Source organism: Anolis sagrei, chromosome 5, assembly GCF_037176765.1.
Source record: "Anolis sagrei isolate rAnoSag1 chromosome 5, rAnoSag1.mat, whole genome shotgun sequence".
NCBI classification, from domain to species: Eukaryota; Metazoa; Chordata; class Lepidosauria; order Squamata; family Dactyloidae; genus Anolis; species Anolis sagrei.
This window is the reverse complement of record NC_090025.1, coordinates 160,527,277-160,554,128: the sequence shown is the minus strand read 5'-3', so window position 1 is coordinate 160,554,128 and position 26,852 is coordinate 160,527,277. Positions and strand designations below refer to the sequence as shown.

The window sequence follows — 26,852 nt, the reverse complement described above, 5'->3', positions numbered from 1 at the left end:
CCATCACATTACAGAACTGGCCAAACGTCTAGATCAGTGGTTCTCAACCTGGAGGTCGCGAGGTTTGCCATTTGGGTTTGAGGTTTGCCATTTAGCTCCCCTGCCATCAAAGAGGACGCGGAGGGCTGCCCTCACAGCCTTGCCATTTGGGCAGCCTTTCTGCCCGGCCCCCGTGCCTTTCCGAGTTCGGAAAGGCACGGGGGGCAGGCAGAAAGGCTGCCCTCAAGGCAAGGCCGTGAGGGCAGCCCCCCGTGCCCTCTTTGATGGCAGGGGAGCTATACATCTCAGTAGCTACCAAATGCCAAGGTCTATTTTCCCCAAACTCCACTAGTATTCACATTTGGGCATATTGAGTATCCGTGCCAAGCTAGGTTCATATCCATCATTGTTTGAGTCCATAGTGCTTTCTGGAGGTAGGTGAACTACAACTCCAAAACTCAACGTCAATGCCCACCAAACCCTTCTAGTATTTTCTGTTGCTCATGGGGATTTTGTGTGCCACGTTTGGTCCAATTCCATCATTGGTGGAGTTCAGAAAGTGCTTCGATTGCAGGTGAACTATAAATCTCAGCAACTGCAACTCCCAAATGTCAAGATCTATTTTCCCCAAACTTCATCAGTGTTCACATTGGGGCATATTGAGTATCCGTGCCAAGTTTGGTCCAGATCCATAATTGTTTGAGTCTGCAATGCTCTCTGGATGCAGGTGAACTACAACTCCAAAACTCAAGGTCACCTTTCCAGTATTTTTCGTTGGTCGTGGGAGTTCTGTGTGCCAATTTTGGTACAATTCCATCATTGGTGGAGTTCAAAATGCTCTTTGATTGTAGGTGAACTATAAATCCCAGCAACTACAACTCCCAAATGACATAATCAATTCTCCCTCCAACCCCACCAGTATTCAAATTTGGGCATATTGGGTAAGGTAAGGTAAAAGTTTTCCCCTGATGTTAAGTCCAGTCATGTCCAACTCTGGGAGTTGGTGCTAAATTTCTAGGCCAAAGAGCCGGTGTTCTCCATAGACACCTCCAAGGTCATGTGGCTGACATGACGGCATGAAGCGCTGTTGTTGGGTATTTGTGCCAAATTTGGTCCAGTGAATGAAAATACATCCTGCATTTCAGATATTTATGATTCATAACATTAACACAATTACAATTAGGAAGTAGCAATAATAATAATTTTATGGTTGGGGGTCACCACAACGTGAGGCGCTGTATTAAGGGGTCACAGCATTAGGAAGGTTGAGAACCACTGGTCTAGATCATTACCAAAAATCCACTTTCCCACCACCTCCTGAAATGTTTGAAAAGAATGTTGTCCCCCATGCTTAAAATATGCAAAGAATGCTATAGCCAACATTTGAATGCAAACTAATGTGATGAACACAGTGGCTTACCACATTTTAAGTGTAGCACTCAGTGGAGTTTAGTAAATGTGATGAAGTTGCAAGTCATGCAATTGCCTTTGCTGCCATTGGTAGAAGAGCCAAATGATGGATAAGAGCTCTTTCAAACTCCGTAGTCAGCACTATGACAACAGAAAATGATACAAGTAAATACTGCCTCCTTTCACCATGTGGCCTACATGTGCATAAACCACAAATCTACATAGGCAACCCATATCACCTCCCAATTGGAATTAAATCTTAATCCAAGTGTAAAGGATTGTCACACCTGCAAGATCTTATTTACACTGGACCTCATTTACAGTATTAAAGCACACTTCTGAGACGCCCCGATTTACAGTGGCCGAACATTGCAGCAATAATTTGAAGCAGAAACAAAAAGGAATGGGAGTATAAAAAGGCACTAAAGGCTAAAACAAGTGCAAGAGAAATAGTAGTGAGGAAAGTCAAGTGGAAGGACGATGTTTACTCCAATGCCTGAGATCCCAGCTTCTGTCTCTTGGCTTTGGACTCAGGTCTCAACATGTTGGGAGAACCTGACAACAATGTCTCTTTGTCTCATACTATTTGCCCTGGCCTTGCTGCTGGATTACATGAAGCGGAAAAAGAAATGTAATCGCTGTCCACCGGGACCCGCCCCTCTGCCTTTCATTGGAAACATCCTCTGGTTTAATAGAAAAAATCCAAGTGCATCTTTCCTACAAGTAAGTAGTGGCTCCATCACTTCTGAAATCAAAGTGTGTTATAGATTACAGCATTAGCTAAGTTTTGGGAAGCAACAGATAAAGTTAAGTCTTAAAATGTAAAGGTAAAAGTTTCCCCTAACATTAAGTCTAATCATGTCCGACTCTAGTGCTCCTCTCCATTTCTAAGCCAAAGAGCCGATGTTGTCCATAGACACCTCCAAAGTCATGTGGCTAGCATGACTGCATGGAGCGCCGTTACCTTCCTGCCAAAGCAGAACCTATTGATCTACTCATATTTGCTTGTTTTCGAACTGTTAGGTTGGCAGAAGCTGGGACTAACAGTGGGAGCTCACCCAACTCCCCAGATTCAAAGCATCAGCCTTTCGGTCAGCATGTTCAGCAGCTCAGCAGTTTAACCTGCTGCACCACCAGAGGGTCCTAAAAGTTAAGTGTTACTGCACTAAAGTTTAGAAAGCTAATAATACATTTTTCACGACATAAAAATATTTCACTTGCCCCAGAAAGTAATAGCTAGTAAATACAGCAAAACATCTGTCAATAAACCTGTTAAATCAATATATCTCTCTCCCTCCCCCCTCTCTCTATTAGCTTTTGATTGGACTAGCTTTAAAAGTGGTAGCACAATGCAGATCCTGAGAAGTACTGTAGGCTTCTACTTCACAGGAGTCAGAGGTGCAGGATCCCCACAAACGAGAAAAGAATGCAGCTTTTAAAAAATCCAAGAGGAAATTCCTTTCGAAATCCTTTGACCTCATCAGGCAGGTTAACCAGATGTACTTCCAGTGGGGCTCTGTTTCACAAATGGAGAGGAACCGGCATATGCCACCACAGTGGCAATATGGGAGACCTCCCATGTTGAATAGGGATCAACAGGGGAAGCCAGGCAGCAGACACTTCCCCCCATGGGATGGAGTAAAGGTGAAGCCGGACGAAGCAGGGCATGGGGTGATGGGTTCCCCATGCCCCCTGGCAGGCATCACGAGATTCACCATGATGTGTGACAATTCCAGCAGCTAACATGATAGTTCTTTAGGTCCTTCAGTGTGATTCTATGTGAACTTAATCTTCTACCAGCTATCACCTCCAGTGTGGAACTGTGGTGGCGCAATGGGTTAAACCCTTGTGCTGGCTGAACTGCTGACCTAAAGGTTAGTGGTTCAAATCCACGAGATGGGGTGAACTCCCATCTGACAGCTCCAGCTTCTCATGTGAGGACATGAGAGAAGCCTCCCACAGGATGGTAAAACATCCAGGTGTTCCCTGGGCAATGTCCTTGCAGACAGCCAATTCTCTCATACCAGAAGCGACTTGCAGTTTCTCAAGTTGCTTCTGACACACACAAAAACCCAGGTTCTGTCACTACATCCATGTTTTTAGCAATGTCGTTCTCTCTCTTTTTTTCCACAGAAAAAAGGGTGTAACAAACTATATAATAACAAAAATAATGGACTATATTTTAACAATACAGTTTTATTTTTCTTTCCATAGCCAAACACTGTAACACACCAAACCAAAACAAAAAATAATAGACATTATTTTTGCTTCTCTACATTGCTATGTCATATCTTGATTTGCATTGTGAATGGATGACAAAACTGACAAAAACAGAATGGGAGATACCTAATATACAACATTGCTGATTCATATTTGAATTACCCTAATACTCATGGGTAATACTAATTACCCTAATACTCATTTCCAGGAGTTAGTGTGAGCATTGTACCGAATTTACCTTATTTAAAATGTACCTTATTTAAAAAAGAAGCCATCATCACAATTGTAAAAGACAAGAGCTTAGTCCATCCTGGAAGAACCTAACAAAAGCACTGATCCCCTCTACTCTCTCCACCGTGGTGCTGCTTCTGGCCTTTTTGAATACCTGGATGGGGAAATGGCAACAGCAGCCAGACACCATTGGCCCCCTGAGATGACATTAGTGGTTTCCCCTCTCCAATGAAGAAACCTCAACTTATCCACAGGTCATATCAAAATCTATTCACTTGGTACCAAAACCTGCCCTTGACTTATGCATGAGTATATATGGCAATTTTCCCTTGTACTTAGCCAGCGAGAATTATTTGCCCTCTGTAGAAATAAACATATCATCTTATCTCCACCACTTTTTGTCTGAGGACAAAGGATGCAAAGATCAGGATCCTACATGTCATGGAATTCTGCATACACAATGTAATACTTTCCCATCTTCCCTCTACCCTGCAACTGTCAAGCCCTTGGTGGTGGTGGTGGTGGGTGTTCCCCATCCATTGTCGCTTACTAGTGGAAGGAGATGAAGTGATTCAGACCATAGAAAAGCAGTTGGTCTCAGCTTGGTGCAAGGGACATAAACGAAAATTCTCTGTCAAATAGAGTAAATCCACTTTTTTACTTTCCCAGGACCCCATAGCAGCCAAATTATCATTGTCTAGCTCATCTCCCCAATTGCTCCTCTTTTGTCTAGTAAAAAGAAGCAGCAACAGGCTTGTACCCAACCTAGACAACTGAGATCCTGGACACTTTTTGTATGAAACACAAGGGCAAGAAAATAGCCCTCTGTGTATATCCCAAAAGGGACTTACAGTCTTTAACAGAATGCTGACCAAAAGGAGGAAGGCTACAAAATAAATTATGGTATATGAAACTTCCTAATGATGTGACCCCTTAATAGAGTTCCTCATGTTGTGGTGACCCCCAACCATAACATTATTTTTGTTGCTACTTCATAACTATAATTTTGCTACTTTTATCAATTGTAATGTAAATATCTGATATGCAGGATGTATTTTCATTCACTGGATGAAATTTGGCACAAATACCCAATATGCCCAAATTTGAATACCGGTGTAGTTGGGGGGAGGGTTGATTTGGGAGTTGTAGTTGCTGGGATTTATAGTTCACCTACAATCAAAGAGCATTCTGAACTCCACCAATGATGGAATTGAACTAAACTTGGCACATAGAACTCCCCTGACCAACAGAAAATACTGTTAGGGTTTGGTGGGCATTGACCTTGAGTTTTGAAGTTGTAGTTCACCTACATCCAGAGAGCACTGAGGACTCAAACAATTATGGATCTGGACCAAACCTGGCATAAACACTCAATATGCCCAAATGTGAATACTGGTGGAGTTTGGGGGAAATAGACCTTGATATTTGGGAGTTGTAGTTGCTAGGATTTATAGTTAACCTACAATCAAAGAGCATTCTGAACCCCACCAGTGATAGAATTGGGCCAAACTTCCCACACAAAACCCCCATGAACCACAGAAAATACTGTGTTTTCTGATGGTCTTTAGTAACCCCTGTTGTTTTTGTTGTTGTTCATTCGTTCAGTTGTCTCCGACTCTTTGTGACCTCATGGACCAGCCCACGCCAGAGCTCCCTGTCAGCCGTCACCACCCCCAGCTCCTTCAAGGTAAGTCCAGTCACTTCAAGGATGCCATCCATCCATATTGCCCTTGGTCGGCCCCTCTTCCTTTTGCCTTCCACTTTCCCCAGCATAATTGTCTTCTCTAGGCTTTGCTGTCTCCTCATGATGTGGCCAAAGTACTTCAACTTTGTCTCTACTTTCCTTCCTTCCAGTGAGCAGCCGGGCTTTATTTCCTGGAGGATGGACTGGTTGGATCTTCTCGCAGTCCAAGGCACTCTCAGAACTTTCCTCCAACACCACAGCCCTGTTGTTTACTATGCTTTAATTGTTTTAATTTGCTTAGGTTTTGTACTGTTATATTGTGTGTTGAGGCCTTGGCCTTTGTAAGCCGCATCGAGTCCTTCAGGAGATGCTAGCGGGGTACAAATAAAGTTAATAATAATAATAATAATAATAATAATAATAATAACCCCTCTGACACCACCCTTGTGACCCCCCCCCCAGGGTTCCCGACCCCCAGGTTGAGAAACACTGCTGTAAAGGAAGGATACAGTAATGAAGATGAGACTGAAATAATAGAGAAGGGGAAGATTAAGAAATACATTCACACATATTAGTAGGAAAATGTGTATGTCGCGTATTTTTTAAAAATAAAATCTGCTGGAAGGAGAGGAGGGAACTGGAACGAATGTTCAGCCAATGCCCAATGAGACACGTGATCTCCTGAAACACACTAAGCAGATAATGGATGCTATTACTTTTCTCTTATTTTAGAATATTTGTTAATGAGATGGAACAGAAGAAAGAACAACAGTTTAATTTCTTTGCAGGGATAGCGGCGCAGTGGAGGGAGTTGGCTCTCTAGAAAAAGGGGGTGCTATTTGGGGTCTTTTCTTTTTCTTTTAATTTAATCTTGACAAGTTAGTCCTTATAAAAGGACTTTAGGGCTGGTATTTATTTGGATTTTGTGTTATATATTTTGTTCATCGGATTTCCGTCTTTGCTTTATAATTTCTTCTTAATTCTAGACCCTCCCCATCCACTCGTTTTCTTATATATTGCAGGTGGAGAAAATGTTTGGACCCATCTTCTTAGTCCAGGCGGGCTGGCAAAACTTTGTTATAATAAATGGGTTCAAGTTAGTAAAGGAGGCACTGGGATCGAAAGCTGAGGACTTCATTGAGAGGCCGGCACTCCCATTATTATCTTTAGTAGGTCGTACAAAAAAGTATGAAGGTAAGTGGCTTATTTGATCCCTTGAAGTATTTAAACTTCCCAGTTCTTTTTTTTTTTTTTTTGAGAGAGCAAGAGAACTAGGAGAATAGTATAAGAACTGGCTTGTGAGTTTTCAGGCTGTATTGCCATGTTCCAGAAGAATTATCTCCTGACATAACCTCTGAGGATGCCTGCCATAGATGCAGGTGAAACGTCAAGAGAAAATGCTTCTGGAACATGGCCATACAGTCCAGAAAACTCACAACAACCCAGTGATTCCAGCCATGAAAGCCTTTGACAGTACAAGAACCCATCAGTGGAAGGAGGAAAAAAAAACTTAATTAAGCAGCTAGGAAAATGAGCCATGGTCCTAGATGTCTTTCTCTACACTAATGCATTAGGAATAAGCATGGTGGCCTTGTACAATATAACATAAAAAGCATCACTGAAACCTGGTGGGATAAGTCTCGCAACTGGAATGTAGTAATAGAGGGGTGTGATCTAATACAGAGAATTAAATAGGAAAAGAGGAGCAGTTGCATAATGTGTCAAGGATGTTTACACTTCTGAAGAAATCATGATTTAAATCCTGGGAGACAGGTTGAGAACATCTGGATAAAAGTTAATGGGGAGAGAAACAAAAAGGATCTCCTTGTGGGGCAGTGCTACAGACCTCCAAGCCAGACTGAGGACTTGCATGATACCTTCTTGGAACACGTGACCACACATTCAGAAAGGAGAGGTGTGGTAATGGGAGATTTTGTCAATGACCTGTACAAGGAATCCCTGCCACAGCTGCCAGTCATCTATCTCAATGTCAGTCATTCTAGGGTCATACACATTAATCAGTTCTGCAGAGGCAAAGCACAAAAATAGTCAAAGTTCAGCCCAGGGTTCAAACCAAGCAATATCAACTAATCCAAAGATTCCAAGGCGTAGTCAATCCAGCAAGAGTGACAGTTCAAGGCAAAAGTTCACCATCAGGGATTCCGACTGTGCAGTTCAAGAAAACTTGCTGCCAACAAAGAACCAGTCCAGCCTTCAGCTCTTTATAGCACTTTCCCAAGTGCTCTCACTGGTTGATCCAACCAACAAGATCTTCATTGTCCAGAAGGATGAAGGGGTGACAAAGGGATCGGCTATTTTAGATCTGATCCTAACCAATCATGATGACCTAGTTAAGGGATGGTGAGTTCCTTAGATGGGAGTGATTATGTTCTCCTATGGAAGTTGTGGTGGAATGAAAATCACTTGTAGTTCACGTTTTTACCAATCCACACACTGTCTTGCTAGAGAAAAGATATGTCATGCAGATAACCAGTGAAGAATAAAGTGTTTACTCTTTGTTATGCAGAGCAACATATATACAACATATGTGAACAGTTGCATTGGCTCACACATGCTCCAACAGAAGTCAAGGATGCCAGACACACATTCTAGAAAATGGTTCTCAATCTTTGGGACCCCATGTGCTTTGGCCTACAACTCCCAGAAATCCTAGCCAGTTTACCAGCTCTTAGGATTTCTGGGAGTTGAAGACCAAAACATCTGGGAACCCACAGGCTGAGAACCACTGTTCTAGACTTTAAGAAGACTGATTTGTGGTTTTTAACTTTGAATGTGTTTTAATAGTTTTTAACTGTGTTTTTTAAATAGCAGTTATATTTAATTCTGTTTTAATGTTTGCACATTTGTATATTTTAAATTGTTTGCTAATGTTTTTATGTTAAACGACTTTGAATCTCCTTCGGATACATGATACATGATGATGATGTTTCAGCAAACTTAGGGAAATACTGTGTAAGGAATGCTACAAGTGAAGAAAGATCATGATGGTTGAAAGTTTCTTAAAAGGGAGATATTGAAAGTACAATTTCAAACAGCTTCGATGTGGGGGGAAATGGAGGTGTCTAAAGACCTCACCAAATGGGCTAAAATCAAATACACTGGTTCCTCTCATTTTGCCACATGGAGCCCACCGGCTCCCATCCCATGACTTAGAGCTACTTCCAGTGGGGCTCCATGATGCAAATTGAGAGGAACCAGCGCATGATACTGCCACGGCAACACACAAGACTTCCTATGTTGCATAGGGATCAACAGGGAGAAGCCAGACAATGGATACCCCCCCCCTCCCTATGGAATCAGGTAAGGGGGAAGCAGAGCATGGGGTGATGGGTTTTTTGAAATGATAATAAAAGTTGGATGGATTACAGCCATAAAGTAATTAGTTTATTTACATTATATACATGAACATAGCACACAGCAAGCACATCCGTACTCAAGCAGGAACATTGCGGAAAGATGGCGATTGCAGTCTCTTCTTATCAGTAAAGGCACACCTCTCAAATTCCATTCTGATTATTTAAGTCCATTCTCATCAGAGGAAACAGAAAAACATTATACTGTCCTTCTAGGATAACCTAAACCTCTGTGGTCTGTTAACTCTACACATGCTAGGCAGCTTTACAAAACACTTAGTCACAGCTTTAAAACATACACTTTGAAATCTCCCAATAAATCAAAACACAGACTAACAGGGTTTCCCCCCCCCCCCCCCCACCCCATGCCAGGCACTGCCGGATTTGCCACAATCCAATGTGAAGAAGTCAAGATTGGTGTCTCAAGAACTTTAAACTGAGCTAAGAATTGAAACGTTATGCTCAAAAATGAGGAAAGGGAAAAATCATGAGGAACTGAAATGAATAGCCAGCACAAGAGGAAAAGTCAAAACGTGCAAGATGAGCTCAACCTTGCTAGAGAGGTTGAAAACAATTAAAATACTTTTTTGTTAAGGAAAAATAAGGAAATGATAGGGTACTGTATGGTGAAGATGTTGGGTTGCCAACAGGGAACAGAGAAAAAGTAAAACACCTCAACACCTTCTTTGCCCTTGCTTTCTTCCTGAAGGAAGAAAGCAAGGGCAACAGCTAAACTGGGTTGTTGTAAGTTTTTCGGGCTGTATGGCCATGTTCCAGAAGCACCCTTTCCTGACATTTCACCTGCATCTGTGGCAGGCATCCTCAGAGGCAGGCATCCTCTTTTGACCTCACAACCTCTGAGAATGCCTGCCACAGATGCAGGCGAAATGTCAGGAGAGAATGCTTTTAGAACATGGCCATACAGCCCAAAAAACTAACAACAACCCAGTGCTTCCAGCCATGAAAGCCTTCGACAATACATTCAACAGCAAAACTGCTCACGGGAATTCCATTCAGATACTAGTTCTTAAGGAATTGCACTGGCTGCCTGAGAACTTATTGGTGGGACCAAACTGTTTTCATCAGGGCTGTGCATATTTTATGGCTGTAATATGCAAGTTTCAACCAGTTTTAAATCATTTATTTTTAAGAGGGAAACTAATTAATGTATTCTAAATGCAACTTTCTAATTATTTGTGAGAGGAATTAAGAGCTGAATAATGAAGAGCTCAATAAAGAATTTTTAAAATATCGTTTAGGCATCATTTTGGCAACTTCGCACAGTGGCTGGAAGGAGCAAAAGAGATTTTGTGTTTCCGCTCTTAAAAACTTTGGAATGGGGAAGAAAACACTTGAGAAGAAAGTGTGTGAAGAAGCTTGGTATTTGTGCTCTGAGCTGAAATCTAAAGAAGGTATGTCTCATTCCTGAGGATCAAGTAAAGGCTGAGGACAATGATAGTGTTGTGCTTGGTATTGAGGGGAAATAATTCTGCTTCTTATTCCAGTCTATTGCGATATAAAGATACAAGGTATGTGAAAATGTCTTGATAACAAGTAAACTAAGTAACACTGAGACATTGGCCTAAGTTCTATTGTTTATCCCAACTACAGTAGTCAAATGAAATCAATGGTTAGGTGGTAGGTCAACATTATGTCATTTCTATTGATCCATGTATTTGATCTAACTACAATTTAACAATCTATATATCTGTCTGTCTTCTTTAGTACAGTGGCCTATCTTTCCCTCCACTGTGTATATTGAATGTGGGCTGCTCAGGATGAGTTATGTCACATGGGCCACCAGAATCGCCATGTGGCATGGTGAATCATGATGATGATGATGATGATGATGATGATAAAATTCTAATATAGTTGTCATTCTTGGCTCTTCTACAGGCTCTCCTTTTGACCCCAAAATTGCAATCTTTAAGGCAACTGGCAATATTATTAGCACATTAGCATTTGGCGATCGCTTTGAATACCATGATGAAAACTTCCTGAAGCTGATCCACGGGACAGAAGAAATACTGAAGGGTATAATGAGGATGGTGCCTGAGGTATCTTTCTGAGTTTGACCAGGGACATCTGGATTTTCAGTGCAAACAAGTGAATAAATGAATGAAAGAGACTTTATTTCTATGCCGCCGTATCTCTCCAGTGAGGACTCCAGGCGGCTTACAACATATAGAGAGGCAAACAATAAATGCCGTATAACAATACAAAATAATATAAGCCAAAAGATAAAACTCAATTTACATATGCAACAAAGTCAATCAGACAATTGAATACAGACTAACAATTATTATTTATTTATTTATTTATTTATTTATACCCCGTCCTATCTCCTCATGAGGGACTCAGGGCAGCTTCCAAGATAGTAACAGGCAAACATTCAATTCAAACAAAATACCATAAAATTTTAAACAAAAGGTAATACTAAACATTGTTTAATGAGTAAAAATAAACAATTACATTAAATAACTATAATTAAAATGATTTTAAAAAACAGCAGTGGTAAAGTGTCATATCAGTTCCCTTTCGTCTTCTCTCAGGCTTCTCCTGTTGAAGCAGCCTAGAATGGCAATGGCCTTTTCAGCTGCAGCATCACACTGTTGGCTCATGTTTGGCTTGTGGTCAACTAAGACTCTTTTCATAGAAACCTCTAAAGGCCATCTTGTCCAACCCCCTTCTGCCTTCATGCTGGGAAAGCACAATCAAAGCATCCCTGACAGAAGGTCATCCAGCCTCAACAAGAACAACAACAAAAACAGAGTTGGAAGAGACAAAAAGAATAGAGTTGGAAGAGACAAAAGCACAATTAAATCTCCCCCCCCCCCCCCCCGGTCTTGACCTTGCCTTCACTTCCGCAGCCTCCTCCTTGGCCGCGTCCATTTCATATTTAACAGATTTTTTTTAAAAAAAATTAGAGTTTAAACATTAAATTAGAAACATTTGAAAGCCAAATCTATATTCCACTTCTTCTAGTCCATTTGTGCAAAGTATTTCAAGTGGAAAAGGACTTTCTGGTCCCTTTTTCCACTTACCAGACACGCTCACCAGGAAGGCCTGCCTGAGGTAGCCTCCTATCAATCTTCAGAATCAGCTAACACCTTACTTTCTTAAAAAGGGATTTGGATTTCTGAAGCTGTGGCACTGATATTCAGTTTTTATTAAAGCATGAAAATGTGTCATTCTTATAATCTATTTGTCTATTTTGAATGGACTATGTTGCTGTGTATGTTGTGTGTTGTCTTGAAAATCAGAACTGGTAGAAAGGTAGGGCTTGAATTATTTCTGGAATTAAAATGCACTTGGCACCTGAGAAAGTAAAGCATGAAAGTGGTGAAATGGACAGCAGAATGCAGACCTCTGCTTCCTATATATCAGTGGTTCTCAGCCTGTAGGTCCCCAGATGTTTTGGCCTTCAACTCCCAGAAATCCAACAGCTGGTAAACTGACTGGGATTTCTGGTAGTTGTAGGCTAAAACACCTGGGGACCCACAGGTTGAGAACCACTGATATATATACTAACAGTATTAAAATTGATTTGTTACACTAAATGGGCCCTGAATCCCACCAGTGGGCTTCTCTATCCAGAGGCAAAAAATGAACAATTTCTAAATCAAGGATGCACCTGAGAGGGTGGTCATCAGAAAGCAGTTAAAAATTAAATCAAAAGGAGACACAAATTTTAAAAAGACATTCCCTATATGAATGTGAAGAGGAAAGTAGTTGAGAACTTTCCATTACAAAGCAACTTAATTTCACGTGAACTATCTGGAAAAAAATGCTATTGTTCTATTCTAAAAGATATTCATTCGTTTCTTTTCCTTCTGTTATTCCAGTTTGTGTTTGTAAGACCATGGTTCTCGTATCTCCCTGGACCTCATCAGAAAATCAAGAAAGGTTATGATAGTTTCACCACTGTCTTAAAAAATATGGTGGATGAACATAAGAAAACCAGAGATCCCGCTTTTCCCAGAGACCTAATTGATGCGTTTTTGGAGGAGATAGAAAAGGTAGAAACTAAGCTATTTGTGCAAACAAGTTTTCTGAATTTATTTACCATTTCTTTAAAACTGATTACTGATGAAATTATTTTTGCTATTCTGTGTAATGTTTCTAGAACAACAGCTAGCTACGTTGTGTTAGCAGGCCACAGTTATGGTGTTTGTTGTGTGCTGTTATTTCCAATATATTATGACTGTAAAATGGACCTATTACAGAGTTTTTTTAGCAAGATTTACTGAGGGAGGGTTTGATGCTGTTTCCTCAGATACTGAAAGAGGATGAACATTATCACACCGTAGTGTTATATTGTCATTGCAATGAATTATTCCCACTTATGCCTCATTCAGTCTTCATTTCTCTTCCAGCATTGTTGCATTGAAAATGTGTGTGTTTTTTCACACTGGAAATAATCTTATAATGACTCCCTTTTCAGACAACAATTTGGTTGACTGTTTAATGGAGGGTCCTGAATGGATCTATTTGAGTGCTTAAATGGTAGAGTTTTATGGTTTAGATTTATGGGGAAAAAAATGATAAGCATTAGTGAGTTCTCAAATATACATATGCATTGATTTTATATACAGGATGACTATCCCATATCCTAAATGCTTGGGATCAGGAGTGTTTTGGATTTTAGATTTTTTTTATTTTGGACTACCTATATTTGCATATATGTACATAATGAGGTGTCTTAGAGATGGAACTGAAGTCTAAATACAAAATTTATTTATTTATTTATTTATTTATTTATTTATTATTCGAACTTATATGCCGCCACTCCCCTGGGGCTCGGAGCAGCTTACAAGAATGGCTAAAATCTAACACAATTTAAAAACAATTTAAAATAACTTAAAAACAGCAATATCAAAAATGAAAGTCCTGTCGAAACAGGTATATCTTACATGCCCTGTGGAAAGCTGATAGGTCCCGCAAGGCACGGACTTCAGGTGGCAGAGTATTCCAGAGTGATGGTGCCACTGCTGTAAAGGCTCTGCGTCTGGTTGCTGTTAGATGCAAGGTCTTGACACTGGGAATTTCCAATAGATCTTGGTCCTCAGAACGGAGGGATCTCTGGGGTTGGTAGGGGGTAAGGCGGTCCCTCAGGTACATCGGCCCCAGACCATGCAAGGCCTTAAATGTGAGTATCATCACTTTGAAAGTGATCCAGTGCTCAATTGGTAACCAATGCAGCTGTAGGAAGATTGGTGTTATGTGGCATCTCATCGGAATTCCCGCAAGAAGCCGACCAGCTGCATTTTGTACCAACTTGAGCTTCCGGATCACTGACAGAGGAAGGCCAATGTCGAGGGTGTTACAGTAGTCCAGTCTTGAGATGACCATAGCCTGGATTACCGTAGGTAGGTCGTCCTTGGACAGGGAGGGGGCCAGCCGTCTAGCCTACCACAGGTGAAAAAAGGTGGTTCTGCTAACGGCGGAGACCTGGGCCTCCATCGTCAGCAGAGGGTCCAAAAGGACTCCCAGACTCTTTACCAATGATGACGGGCAAAGCGCCTCGCCATCCAGGGTAGGCAGCTGGATATCCCCACTGCCCAGTTGACCCAGCCATAGGATCTCCGTCTTTGCTGGATTCACCCTCAACCTGCTGGTATGCAGCCATCTAGTAACTGCCTAGAGGCACTGATGAAAATAATTGGGTACAGAGTCTGGTCTGCCCTCCATCTTCAGCACCAGCTCAGCATTATCGGCGTACTGATAACACTCAAGCCCAAAACCTCGAACCAGCTGAGCAAGTGGTCGCATATAGATGTTAAACAACAGAGGGGAGAGAATGGCCCCCTGAGGAACCCCACAAGATAGAGGGGATCTCTCAGAGACCAGGCCTCCCCTCTCCGCTCGCTGTCCACAGTTGTGAAGAAAGGAGGACAGCCAATTTAAAGCTGTCCCCCTGACTCCAACAGCAGCAAGGCAGTGGGTCAAAAGATTGTGGTCGACTGTGTCAAATGCTGCTGTGAGATCCAATAACACAAGCAGCGCTGACCCGCCCTGGTCAAGCTGGCATCGAAGGTGATCCGTGATGGAGACCAGCAGAGTCTCTGTCCCATGCCCCGCACAGAAGCCGGACTGGAAGGGATCTAGTCCGGCTGTGTCGTCTAGGAATTGCTGCAACTGCTCCGCTGCTGCCCTCTCAATCACCTTGCCCAGGAACGAGAGATTTGAAATTGGGCAGTAACTGGAGGGAACCGAACAATCTAAGTCTGGTTTCTTCAGCAAAGGAGAGACCACCGCCTCTTTTAAACCCTCTGGAAAAACTCCTTGCTCAAGGGAGCTGTTTATGATCTTCAACAGAGGGTCATGTAATCCCTCCAAGCAGGATTTTACCAAACAAGAGGGACACGGATCGAGGGAGCAAATGGTTGGTCTAGCTGCAGCTATGAGCCTATCGACAGCCTCTGCGTCCAGCGGGATGAACCGGTCGAGGACCGGGATTCCTGGGAGTTGCAGGCCAAAACACCTGGGGACCTACAGGTTGAGAACCACTGTGTTAGGCCAAGGTCATCAGTGTATGAAAAGCTCCTTGTGAGTGGTAGTTGTGGCTGATCGTTAATAAAGATGTTAAACAAGGCCAGTTGAAGAATGCTGCTTTGGGATAAATCATTATTTTGCCTCATCCATCTACTTGAAAGATCTCTCCAGCTACAACAACAACAACAACAACAACATTTTATTATGGTCCAAAGACCATCATTGCACCGTAGGTTGTTAATCTCATTACCTGCATACTTTGTACACTTACGCAGCTGCTACAAAGATAATCACCTGAAGCCTAACCCTTGCCAAGATATAAGTGTGTGCTTTCAATCTACATAATCATGAAACCAACAGAAAGCTGAAGGTTACCTGGGAAGGCCAAGAGTTTGAACACTGTTCCCACCCTAAATATCTCAGTGTCACCTTAGACCAAATGCTAACATTTAGGAAATACTGTGCAAACACCAAGCACAAAGTAGCTGTACAGGATAACATCCTGCAGAAACTTACTAATTAATAAGAACATCATTCCTGCCCTTGTCTTACTCAACTGCTGAGTATGCCTATTCCATCTGGCATAAATCTGCTCACATGAAGCAGTTGAATATAGCAGTAAATGAGATATGTGGAATAATAACAGGACGTCTTAAACCTACGCCTGTTGATAGACTCTATAAGTTAGCTGACATCCCCCCCTCCCTCCGATGTGCAGTGGGAAGTTGCTGCCAATTGTGAGAGAAATAAGGTTGAACACTGTGAAAGCCACCCACTATATGGCTATCAGCCTTCTCCCAGTAGACTTAAATCAAAGAAAAGTTTCATGGAAACCACCAACCCTCTAAATGTTCCTCCAGCACTTTATTTTAATTTGTCACTGGGGGGAGGAGTAAGCAAACACTTGGAGGGGAGAGAGCAAGCAACTTTGGACCACATTTAATCATTTTATCTTTGTTTATTAATTTAAAAGTGATGTCTTTTAAATTACCAGCTTACCTATCCAAATGTATCTCTCCTTATGAACCACCTAGGAATCTAAGATCGTCTGGGAAGGCCCTGCTCTTGATCCTGCCTTCCTTGCAAGTGCATCTGGCGGGGACGAGAGACAGGACTTTCTCAGTGGTGGCCCCTTGGCTGTGGAACTCCCGCCCTAGGGATATTAGATCAGCCTCCTCCCTCCTGACCTTCAGAAAGAGAGTAAAAACTTGGCTCTTTGAACAAACGTTTGGAAATGCAACAGAATAAATAATTATGAATTAGGAAGAATGAACACAGAATGACTAGACGATGCTGTTGGATAATGATTTAACAGGATGACACTGGGGATGATATGTTTTAATGGTTTTAATGGTTTATATCAGGGGTCCTCAAACTAAGGCCCGAGGGCCAGATACGACCCTCCAAGGTCATTTACCCAGCCCTCGCTCAGTCTCAACAATCAACCTAAGTCTGAAACGAAAGCATACTACAACAACAATCCTATCTCATCAGCCAAAAGCAGGCCCACACTTCCCACTGAAATATGAATAAGTTTATATTTGTTTAAATTGTTCTTCATTTTAATTATTGTATTGTTTTAAAGTTTTTTTGTACTACAATAATATATATGCAGTGTGCATAGGAATTCATTCATGCTTTTTTTTTTTCAAATTATATTCTGGCCCTCCAACAGTTTGAGGGACTGTGACCTGGCCCTCTGTTTAAAAAGTTTGAGGACCCCTGGTTTATATGGTCTTTATAATATTAGGTTGGAGGTTTTTAACTGTATTTTATAAACGTATGGCATCAAATTCTGCCAAATTCTGTAAGCTGCCTTGAGTCGCTGTAAGACTGAGAAAGGCGGGCTACAAATGCCATAAATAAATAAATAAATAATTGCCTTACTAACAATCAACATAAATTAATGTCCATCATTTTCAATTTAATGGCTATCAGTATTTACTATTTAGTAGTAGTGTTGATACTAATGTTTCCAAGCTCCAGCTGTATAATCAATGTGTATATATAATTATATAAATACGTCTCATAAGCACTGCTTTCTTCTTTTGTTTGCTCTGTTATGTCTTGGAACTATCACAAATGCCACTATATTGCAATCATGATGCAACATTGTGCCATTGACAAACACATTGCTATTTTGTTTAACCTCCTTCAGGCCAAGGGCAATCCAGAGACCACTTTCAGTGAAGAAAACCTTATTCATCTTATGATTGACCTGTTTGCGGCAGGCACTGACACAACATCTGTCACCCTACTTTGGGGGCTTCTAAAGATGATCCTCCATCCTGAAGTTCAGAGTAAGTCGTCGTCATTGAGAAATATGGTGACTGTGGTAGGACGCCAAAGCTATCCCACGTAGGTTTCCTTTTCTGTAACTCTGAACAAGTTTGAGTAGACATGTGAAGGCTGGGAGTGGAGGATGAAGACAGAAAAATTAGGGGAGAAAATCCTTTTTATTGTTCTTATGATTTTGAAGTATTTTTCCCCAGAAAAATTTAAATAATAGATGGTAAGATTCTTTCTTTTAGTTGTGATTGAAATATAGGACTTGTACAGAGGTGATGAAGAATAGGATCACAAGCTAATAATACAAAATAAATTAACATTTCCAGAAAGAGTTCAAGAAGAAATTGATATGGTGATTGGCCGAATAAAATCACCCACGATGGAGGACCAGTCAAAACTGCCTTATACCAATGCTGTGATCCATGAAATTCAGCGTTGTGCCGATATTGCACCAGCTTCAGTTCCTTATATGACATACAGAGATACTGAAGTTGCCAATTTTGTCATACCCAAGGTACAGTCCCTGAAAAAAAATGTTTTAATAAATGAGATCACAGTTGCTAAATCACAATTTCATTGATCATATAAGGCGGTTTCATGCTCATTGTGAACTAGAGAACTAAATTTTGTGAATAGGTTTTTAAAAATGGGAATATATGCCACCTGGACATCTATTGCAAGTGTTTATGTTCAGGATGAGTCAGTAAGAGCTCACATTTTGCTTGCTTGTTTAATATTTTCTGTGGTTTACTGACAGTTGACAAAATTAAAAAAATATTGGCATAAAAGAACAACAAATTAAGTTCAGCAACATCACCAAATGTAGCTGGGGAAAATTGTGTTCTTGGGGCATGGATGGACAGGGGTGAAAGGGCCACATTGTCCCCTCCTGGACATTCATAGCCCTGCAATAAAACTTTTGTCCCCAAATGTTCTCAAAAGGACACAGGAGCCTTTTTGCCACATTGTTTGCATCCAAATCCACATAGAGGGACACATTTGAAAAGGGTTGTTATCTCCTACATCCAAGCAGGAGGTAAACATGTTTGAAAAAGGAAAACCAAAATATTAAAAATCCCCAGTCTTCCTTCTGAACCAAAGTATGCTCTTGATTAGTTAGTTAGTTAGGCGATCCCTCATAGCCTGAGGATAATGGTCCTTCAAGTGTAGTGTCTTGACAGTGAATCCATAAGTTACTCTGGAACCTTATTCTTGATCCGCATGTTCTCCTGCAGTGAGGACATTGGTTTCCAGGTGGAAGGCAGTCCCAGTAAGGGTTGGCTTGATATGCCTTCCTCTTGACACATTTCTCCCTTTCATCCTCCATTCGTACCTCTTCGAGGTCAGCTGTGACCAGCAGTGCTGCAGAATTCAAAGAGGTTTCTTGACTATACTGAAGTTGGAGTGCATCTTTTCAGTTTTTGTGCTTTTGTTTGGTCAAAATGCAAAGGCAAGCAGTTTTGTGCAAGTCCAATAAACTACTAAAATTTTGAAATTGTGCAAATCAAAAAGTGGGCCATGTAAATGCAGTATCTGTTTGAGATGGAGGTCTTTAAACAAAGACTGAAATGCCATCTTCCAAGAGTGCTTTACTTGTATATTCTTGTGTAGCAGAGGGTTGGACTCTTTCAATTCTGTGAGATGAGCAATATCATATATATCAAGGGTCCTCAAATACCTAGTCATCCAGGCGTCCCCTGGGCAATGTCCTTGCAGACGGCCAATTCTCTCATACCAGAAGTGACTTGCAGTTTCTCAAGTCACTCCTGACACGATAAAAAAAAACCTAGTTAATTTTCAATGTTTGTGACACGTACTATATAAACCAGGGGTCCTCAAACTTTTTAAACAGAGGGCCAGGTCACAGTCCCTCAAACTGTTGGAGGGCCGGATTATAATTTGAAAAAAGCATGGCTGAATTCCTATGCACACTGCACATATCTTATTTATAGTGCAAAAAACATTTAAAAACAATACAATGATTAAAATGAAGAACAATCTCATATGCTTATAAATATAAATTTATTAGCATTTCAATGGGAAGTGTGGGCCTGTTTTTGGCTGATGAGATAGGATTGTTGTTGTTGTGTGCTTTCAAGTCATTTCGGACAGGATGACCCTGAACGAGGGCTGGGTAAATTACCTTGGAGGGCCTTATCCAGCCCTTGGGCCTTAGTTTGAGGACCCCTGATATTTATCAACATCATCATATATATTATCTATCAACATCTTTGGGGGTTTTGTTAAAGAAAGGGCACAAAAATACCAGTGGCTCCAAAAGTCATAGCAATAATGCAACAAGAGAGGAGCCCCTGGTGGCACAGTGGGTTAAAGCCCTGTGCCGGCCGGACTGAAGACCGACAGGTCGCAGGTTCGAATCCGGGGAGAGGCGGATGAGCTCCCTCTCAGCTCCAGCTCCTCATATGGGGACATGAGAGAAGCCTCCCACAAGGATGATAAAACATCAAATCATCCAGGCATCCCCTGGGCAATGTCCTTGCAGACGGCCAGTTCTCTCACAACAGGAGTGGTCGCTCCTGACACGACAAAAAAACAAACAAACAACTAAACAAGAGTAACTTTCTTCAAAGTACTTTTTTGCAAAATTTTACAATAAGAATCTGGAACAAACTTTAGGAAAATGTGAGGCAAAATCTTTTTAGTCATCCTCCAAATGCCCAAGGAAAGTCTTGACTGGTGACAAAGAACATATCTAAATCATCACCATCATCAATCATATGTGTGAAATTATTTCATATCCCTTCTCTGAACTCTGATCGAAAAATTGTTTAAGATTATATTTTTCTGGTTAAGTACGAGAGAGAGAGAGAGAGAGAGAGAGACTATTAACCTTATACGTCTCTAAATAATTGAGTAAAGCATGTTTCTAATAATAAATAATAATAAAACTTTATGTATCTCCCGTCCCCTCTTCCCAGGGCTTACAACACGACCACTTCATCACGCCAGAGAATGAATCCACTCTAAATTCAGTTTCTGCTTCCTGCAGAATCCACTCTAAATTCAGTTTCTGCTTCCTGCAGAATACTGGGATTTGTAGTGAGGCTGTTAAAGTCTTCTCCCTAAACTACAAACCCCAGAAATCTGAAGGAGGCAGAAACTGGATTTAAAGTAGATTCATTCTCTAGTGTGATTAGGTAGTTGGAGCAGCCTACAATTCTCTTCGTAGACTAATTTCCAGAATTGCTATGAATTGCCATGAACCCAGAGTATCTTGTATATAGGAACTGAAATCTGGAAAGCAGGCAACCTCTCTAATAATTTTCAACTTATTCTTTTATCTATGTACTTTACTGATTATAACATATAGGGATAAAAGAAGTATCATATTCACAACACGATTCAAACCTTGATTTGTTTCTATTCCACATTAGGGCACTGTTGTCGTCTGTCATTTATCTTCTGTGCTAAAGGATGCAACTATGTGGGAAAAACCCCACGACTTTTACCCAGAGCACTTCCTGGATGCAAACGGGAAGTTCATCAAGCAAGAAGCCTTCCTGCCTTTCTCTGCAGGTACATCTAAAAGAAGGATGGTTGAGACGCATGGAGGAAGTGTAAAAGCAGTAATATTGAGTCTCAAAAGGATGGGATATCAGGAATGAGCCTCCGTATATGCTGCCATATAATCCAGATTATCAAAGCAGATAATCCACATTATCCGCTTTGAACTAGATTATCTGTGTCTACACTGCCATATAACCCAGTTCAAAGCACATAATCTGGATTTTATACAGCTGTGTAGGAGAGAACTGAGTTACCTCAAGGACAGAAAGGCCTCCTTCTACACTGTCATATAGAATCCAGATTATATGCTTTGAACTAGATTATATAGCCGTGTAGACTCATATAATCCAGTTCAAAGTGGATAATGTGGATTATTTGCTTTGAAAATCTGGATTATATGGCAGTGTAGAAGGGGCCAAAGTTGTAAATTCTTATATTAAAAGCACATCAGTAACTCTCCTTCCCAAACGAATGACCAAATAGTTACAAGCACCTTTCCTAATTTTCTAGCTATCTTACAATGAGTAAAAAATACTTGTCCTATCACTCATATGTTTCTATACATGTGTTTGTGCAGTGTCCATTAGGGTTGGATAGGTTCGTTCAGAAGAGCCTGAAACTCCTAAAAAAAACCTTTGGACTTTTGACTTTCAAAGCAGTTTTGGACCATGCAGGAAAGGTGGGGTGGAGGAGGAATCCAAATTTGAACCACTTAACTTTTTTAAAAAAAAATCAGAAGTGACTTTAGAATTGAACCACCAGCGCCCCCTACATCCAAAATGCGTTTTGAACCTCTTTTTTTTTTTTTGGCTCAACCAAGCCTAGTGTCCATTCTTATCTGAGATCCTAAACTAAATCTTATTTTTAGTTTTTAGTTTTCAAAAAGGTAAACCCATGAAGTAAATGGAATTGGTAAAGCCAATATGAACGTAAACCCTATTTTTGAATGGGTCAATCTAGTTATTTAGTTCCATGTAACCGAGCTAATTTATATTTTCTGCTCTCCTCCCTGGACCACAAAGGCTCATGTTTGCTGAGATATTCACCTAACCAACTTGGCCCAGATTTTGTAGGATCCAAGCAATGTCAGTCAACTTGTGTCTGCCCATTACTGTAAAAAGCAAGGCAGTTTTTGTGTGTGAAATAAAGGTGAGACAGAGATTTGTGGCTGTATTTCCTAGTAGTGTTCTTTTTGTTCTCCTGTAAACAACATATAACCTCTTCTTCCTTTAGGTCGTCGATCTTGCACTGGAGAACAGTTGGCTAAAACAGAGCTCTTCATCTTTTTCACCACTCTCCTGCAACATTTTACCTTTTGCATTCCAGAAAACTATCCCAAACCAACAGAGGAAAGAATATATGCTGTGACAGTCACCCCAGCCCCATTCCAGCTATGTGCCATTCCTAGATAGAGAACTCTTATGAGTTCCAATTAAAGCAGAGCCATTGAATCAGGTTAATTCAATTGATCTACTCTAATTGTGAAAAACCGTTCGGACCGAGGCCACTGTTTCCAGTGTCTCTGTTTCTTTTTCTGAATTTGGGGGGTTTAAGCAAGGAGTGGGAGTAGGATGTAAATGTTTTAGCCTTCTTGTAGCCTTGCATTTTCTTGCCAGAGAATAATTATATGCCCCGTGATAGAATACACAAGCAGGCCCCGAGTTGCAGACATCTGATTTACATCCAACTCTTAGGACTTCATCCTACTTACCAACTCAAGCATTCTAGGATGCTTCCCAAACCCGTAGCCAGGATTTTGATTCGGGGGGGGGGGGGGGGGCTGAGGATCTGCCCTAGCAAACCTCTTGTATCGTTATCCCAATACCCCCATGCATATGGGATATATTGAGCATGGTGATCAGATCATGATATGAATAAATGTAACAGTTTAAATAATGTACCAGTAAGGCCTTCTCGCGGACCACTTTGAGAATTCGGGGGGGGGGGGGGGGGCTGAAGCCCTTCATGCCCCCCCCCCCACTACATGCCTGATGCTTTCGGTCTGCTTTGGGAATGGAGCCCCACACCTGCCATCACACAACATCATGTGACTTCTTGTGGAGGCTCCGTCCCTAACCAGTGTAAAAGCAACCTTGGATGCTTCCCTCCAAATACAGGAGCCTTCCCATGTTGAGTTGGGTCCAATGGAGCCAGAACACTTCTGCCCAGTTTGAGTTATGTTTTCCCCATGTAATGAGGGAAGCGTTGCCATACCAAAACATTGACCTCTAGACCTCATCCTACTTACCAAATCAAGCATTCACATCATCCTTATATGTTCATTTAGAATACCAGCAACTTTTCTTCAATTATTTTTGTAATCCCCTTTAAAACACATCTTATTGTAACAGGTTATATACATTAGCTATAATTATACTCATTGGAGGATCATTGGAGGATTCTCAGATTTTCTAGAGAAGATAAATGCTCCTTATCGATTTTCTCACCCTTCCTCATGCATACTTTTAAGGATCTCTGTGATTTGCTCCACATTAATATTTGACTTTTTCCTAAGCTGCTTTTTGCCTCCTCCTGAGAAATGCAGGGAAATTAAAGTTTGGAGCTGCAGAAGCAGCAGCAGCAGCATAGTCCCAGGGCACAGATCCTTTCTCCTCTACCTCTCTCCTTGCTCATGCTCTTTCCTTGCCACCTAGACCCTTTCCCGACTCCTTGCCTTCCAAGATCCTCCCCTATTTCCATTCCATCACTCAGGGAGTGCTTTGATTGTGCTTTTCCTGCATGGCAGAAAGCAATTGAACTGGATGGTCCCTGGAGTCTCTCCTATTATTATTATTATTATTATTATTATTATTATTACTACTACTACTACTATTATTACAACAAAGGTTGAGTGGCCATCTATTGGGGGGGGGGGGTGCTTTGATTGTGCCTTTCCTGCATGGCAGAAAGAAGTTGAATTGGATGACCCCTGAGCTTTCTGCTGCTGCTGCTGCTGCTGCTGTTGTTGTTGTTGTTGTTGTTACAACAAAGGCTGGGTGGCCATCTATTGAGGGTGCTTTGATTGTGCTTTTACTGCATGGCAGAAAGGTATTGGACTGGGTGACCCCTGAAATACTGTTAAGTTTATGTTGGTTAAAATTGTTCATTTTAAATATGGAGCCCCCGGTGGCGCAGTGGGTTAAACCCCTGTGCCCGCAGGACTGAAGACTGACAGGTCGCAGATTCGAATCTGGGGAGAGGCGGATGAGCTCCCTCTATCAACTCCAGCTCCTCATGCGGGGACATGAGAGAAGCCTCCCACAAGGATGATAAAAACATCAAATCATCTGGGCATCCTCTGGGCAACATCCTTGCAGACAGCGAATTCTCTCACACCAGAAGCAACTTGCAGTTTCTCAAGTCGCTTCTGACATGACCAAAAAATTAAATATTATATTGTTCTTTCTTTTTTTCTTCTCTTTCTTTCTTTTTCTTTTCTTTCTTTCTTTTCTTTTCTTTTTTTTTTTTGCACTACAAACAAGATTTGTACAGTGTGCATAGGAATTTGCTCATTTCTTTCAGTTGGTTCACACAATCATTTGGATCGTAGGTTCCTCCAAAATATACTACATAGCAACCAATCAAAATCTTAATTTTTGTACCAAAATTTGAAAAATGTTTTTCAAAATCCTCACCAGAAAATTGTACAATATAAAAATCTTGTCAGGGTTTCTCAGCGTATTGAGGATGAGCAAATGTAAATATTCTTTTTATCCATAGTTTACACATGATCAAAATATGTGATTTAGGAATGAGATAAGAAGAGCCTAAAAGTAAATCTGCCACCCAAAACTCTGAATTACTTGTTTTCACAACAATGAGAATATTACATTATTTTTGGTGATGCTATGCATCTTCTTAAACATGATATAATTAGGACATCAGCTTAGGACATCAGCATGTCTTAATCTGGCCCTGAGGGACAATATATGGTTGTTATGAGTCTTCAATTAATTTCCAGTTTATGGCAACTATAAAACTAATCTGTCACTGGAGTTGTGTGGCAAGATTTTTTTCAGGTTTTCCCTTACCTTCCTCTAAGGTTGTGTGTGACTTGCCCAAGGCCACCAAATCTTATTATGGTAAAAATAATGATGTAATATCAAAGAGACAAATTACATCCTAGGCATATCGTAATGGACTGACAGAAATGCAGAGGTGTTTTGTGGTTGCTGTCAAGCCCTGTAGATGCTACAAAAATATTTGGATTATGCAAGTGAGCAACATAAAGAATACACTGAAGCAATCCGGGTTCTTTTTGTCATTTTTTCTTGTCATATATTGTTTATCTTATATATGAATACAGTGTTCCTTCGCTCCTTTTTTCATGGACTTGCTGTTTCGTGGGTTTTTGCCTCCTGGCAACGATGGAGTGTGGAAGGGGGGTTCCACCCTCCCCCTTGGGAGAGAGGCAGCCAAGCATAAGAAAAGAGAGATACAAAGCAATATGTAAATCACAGCCTTATAGCCCCTTCCTTATAGCTAGCAACATGTTTAGGCGTTTCTAGGCTCAGGGAAATTAGTGGAGTCAATTCTTTAAAATCTAACTATTTATATGCTGCAGAGACAGAATCCTACGAGCAACCCATGAAACAAGTTGTGTGTCATTTGATGGGATCTGTGGGATTTGTGTGTGTGGAAACAGAAGTCAACCTCCATATGATGTTGTCCCCTGTACAGCTGGGTCTATTGAGCCAGTAGAGATGGGCTGGCCCCAAGGGTGATAGGTGCTTGAGTCCTTTATTTCTTAAGATGAGGCCCAGGAAAACACTTGAGGGAATTTCCCAGGTCATGAAGTGCTGGTGAAAGGTCCGCCAAAGGTCTTGGTCAGTGGCTTACTTCTCCTAAGGGTTTTATAACAAGATATAATATATAGCAAATTAATACACAAACACGAGGGTTCGTGGATACTGAGGGGAATCCTGCGAATGGGTGTCTGGGTATCCACAGGGGAGTTCAGAATTGACACAGGGTTTATTGGGGCAAATGGGAAGTTAATATAGGGATAATGGGAAGGAGAACCCCGCTCCAAGAGCCAGGGAGGGCCATGGGGGCTGTGAGAACCATGTGGCCACTGGGACCGGCTGTGGAAGGTGGAGAGCATGATAAAAAGACTCAAAAGACAGAAAAACATACAAAGGAGCAGAAGTAGAGGATAATGCACTGAGGTGCATGTATATATAGGGGTTAGGTAACAATATAACTAAAAAGAGGACACTCGAGTACTGGTAGCTGCTGCTGGGGCTTCTCCAGATGTCCACAAACCAATCTATGCAATTACAGGTTCCCACTGTTACTGAGTTCACTAATTTGATATTTTGACCGGGGGGGGGGGGGGGGGAGGGATCAGGGCTTGACAACATTACGAGAAAGCTCAGTGAAGTCTAGTTATTAGCCAAACAGAAACCTTAGTTTTGTAACAAAATGCAAAACACTTCAAAAGCCTCAGAAGGGGAGTGGGACTCAACATGCAGATCTTCTTCTAGGTATGATATAATTTCATAGAATCATAGAATAACAGAGTTGGAAGAGACCACATGGGCCATCTAGTCCAACCTTCTGCCATGCAGGAAAAGCACTATCAAAGTATCCCTGAAACTTTAAAAACTTCCAAGGATGTTTCCAAATGTCTCAGGAAATTC

General features: G+C 41.2%; 1 protein-coding gene across 1 annotated transcript; it reads left to right on the top strand.

The window, feature by feature from the left end:
• The first annotated feature begins 1,953 nt into the window (after window positions 1–1,953).
• Window positions 1,954–23,126, top strand: LOC132769716 (cytochrome P450 2D14-like). Its single transcript, XM_067468501.1, has 9 exons — window positions 1,954–2,112; window positions 6,547–6,718; window positions 10,158–10,310; window positions 10,795–10,955; window positions 12,744–12,917; window positions 17,552–17,693; window positions 18,009–18,196; window positions 21,078–21,219; window positions 22,444–23,126. The coding sequence occupies exons 1-9, from the start codon at window positions 1,954–1,956 to the stop codon at window positions 22,620–22,622; spliced, it is 1,470 nt and encodes a 489-aa protein (XP_067324602.1). The 3' UTR covers window positions 22,623–23,126.
• The last annotated feature ends 3,726 nt before the right edge of the window (window positions 23,127–26,852 follow it).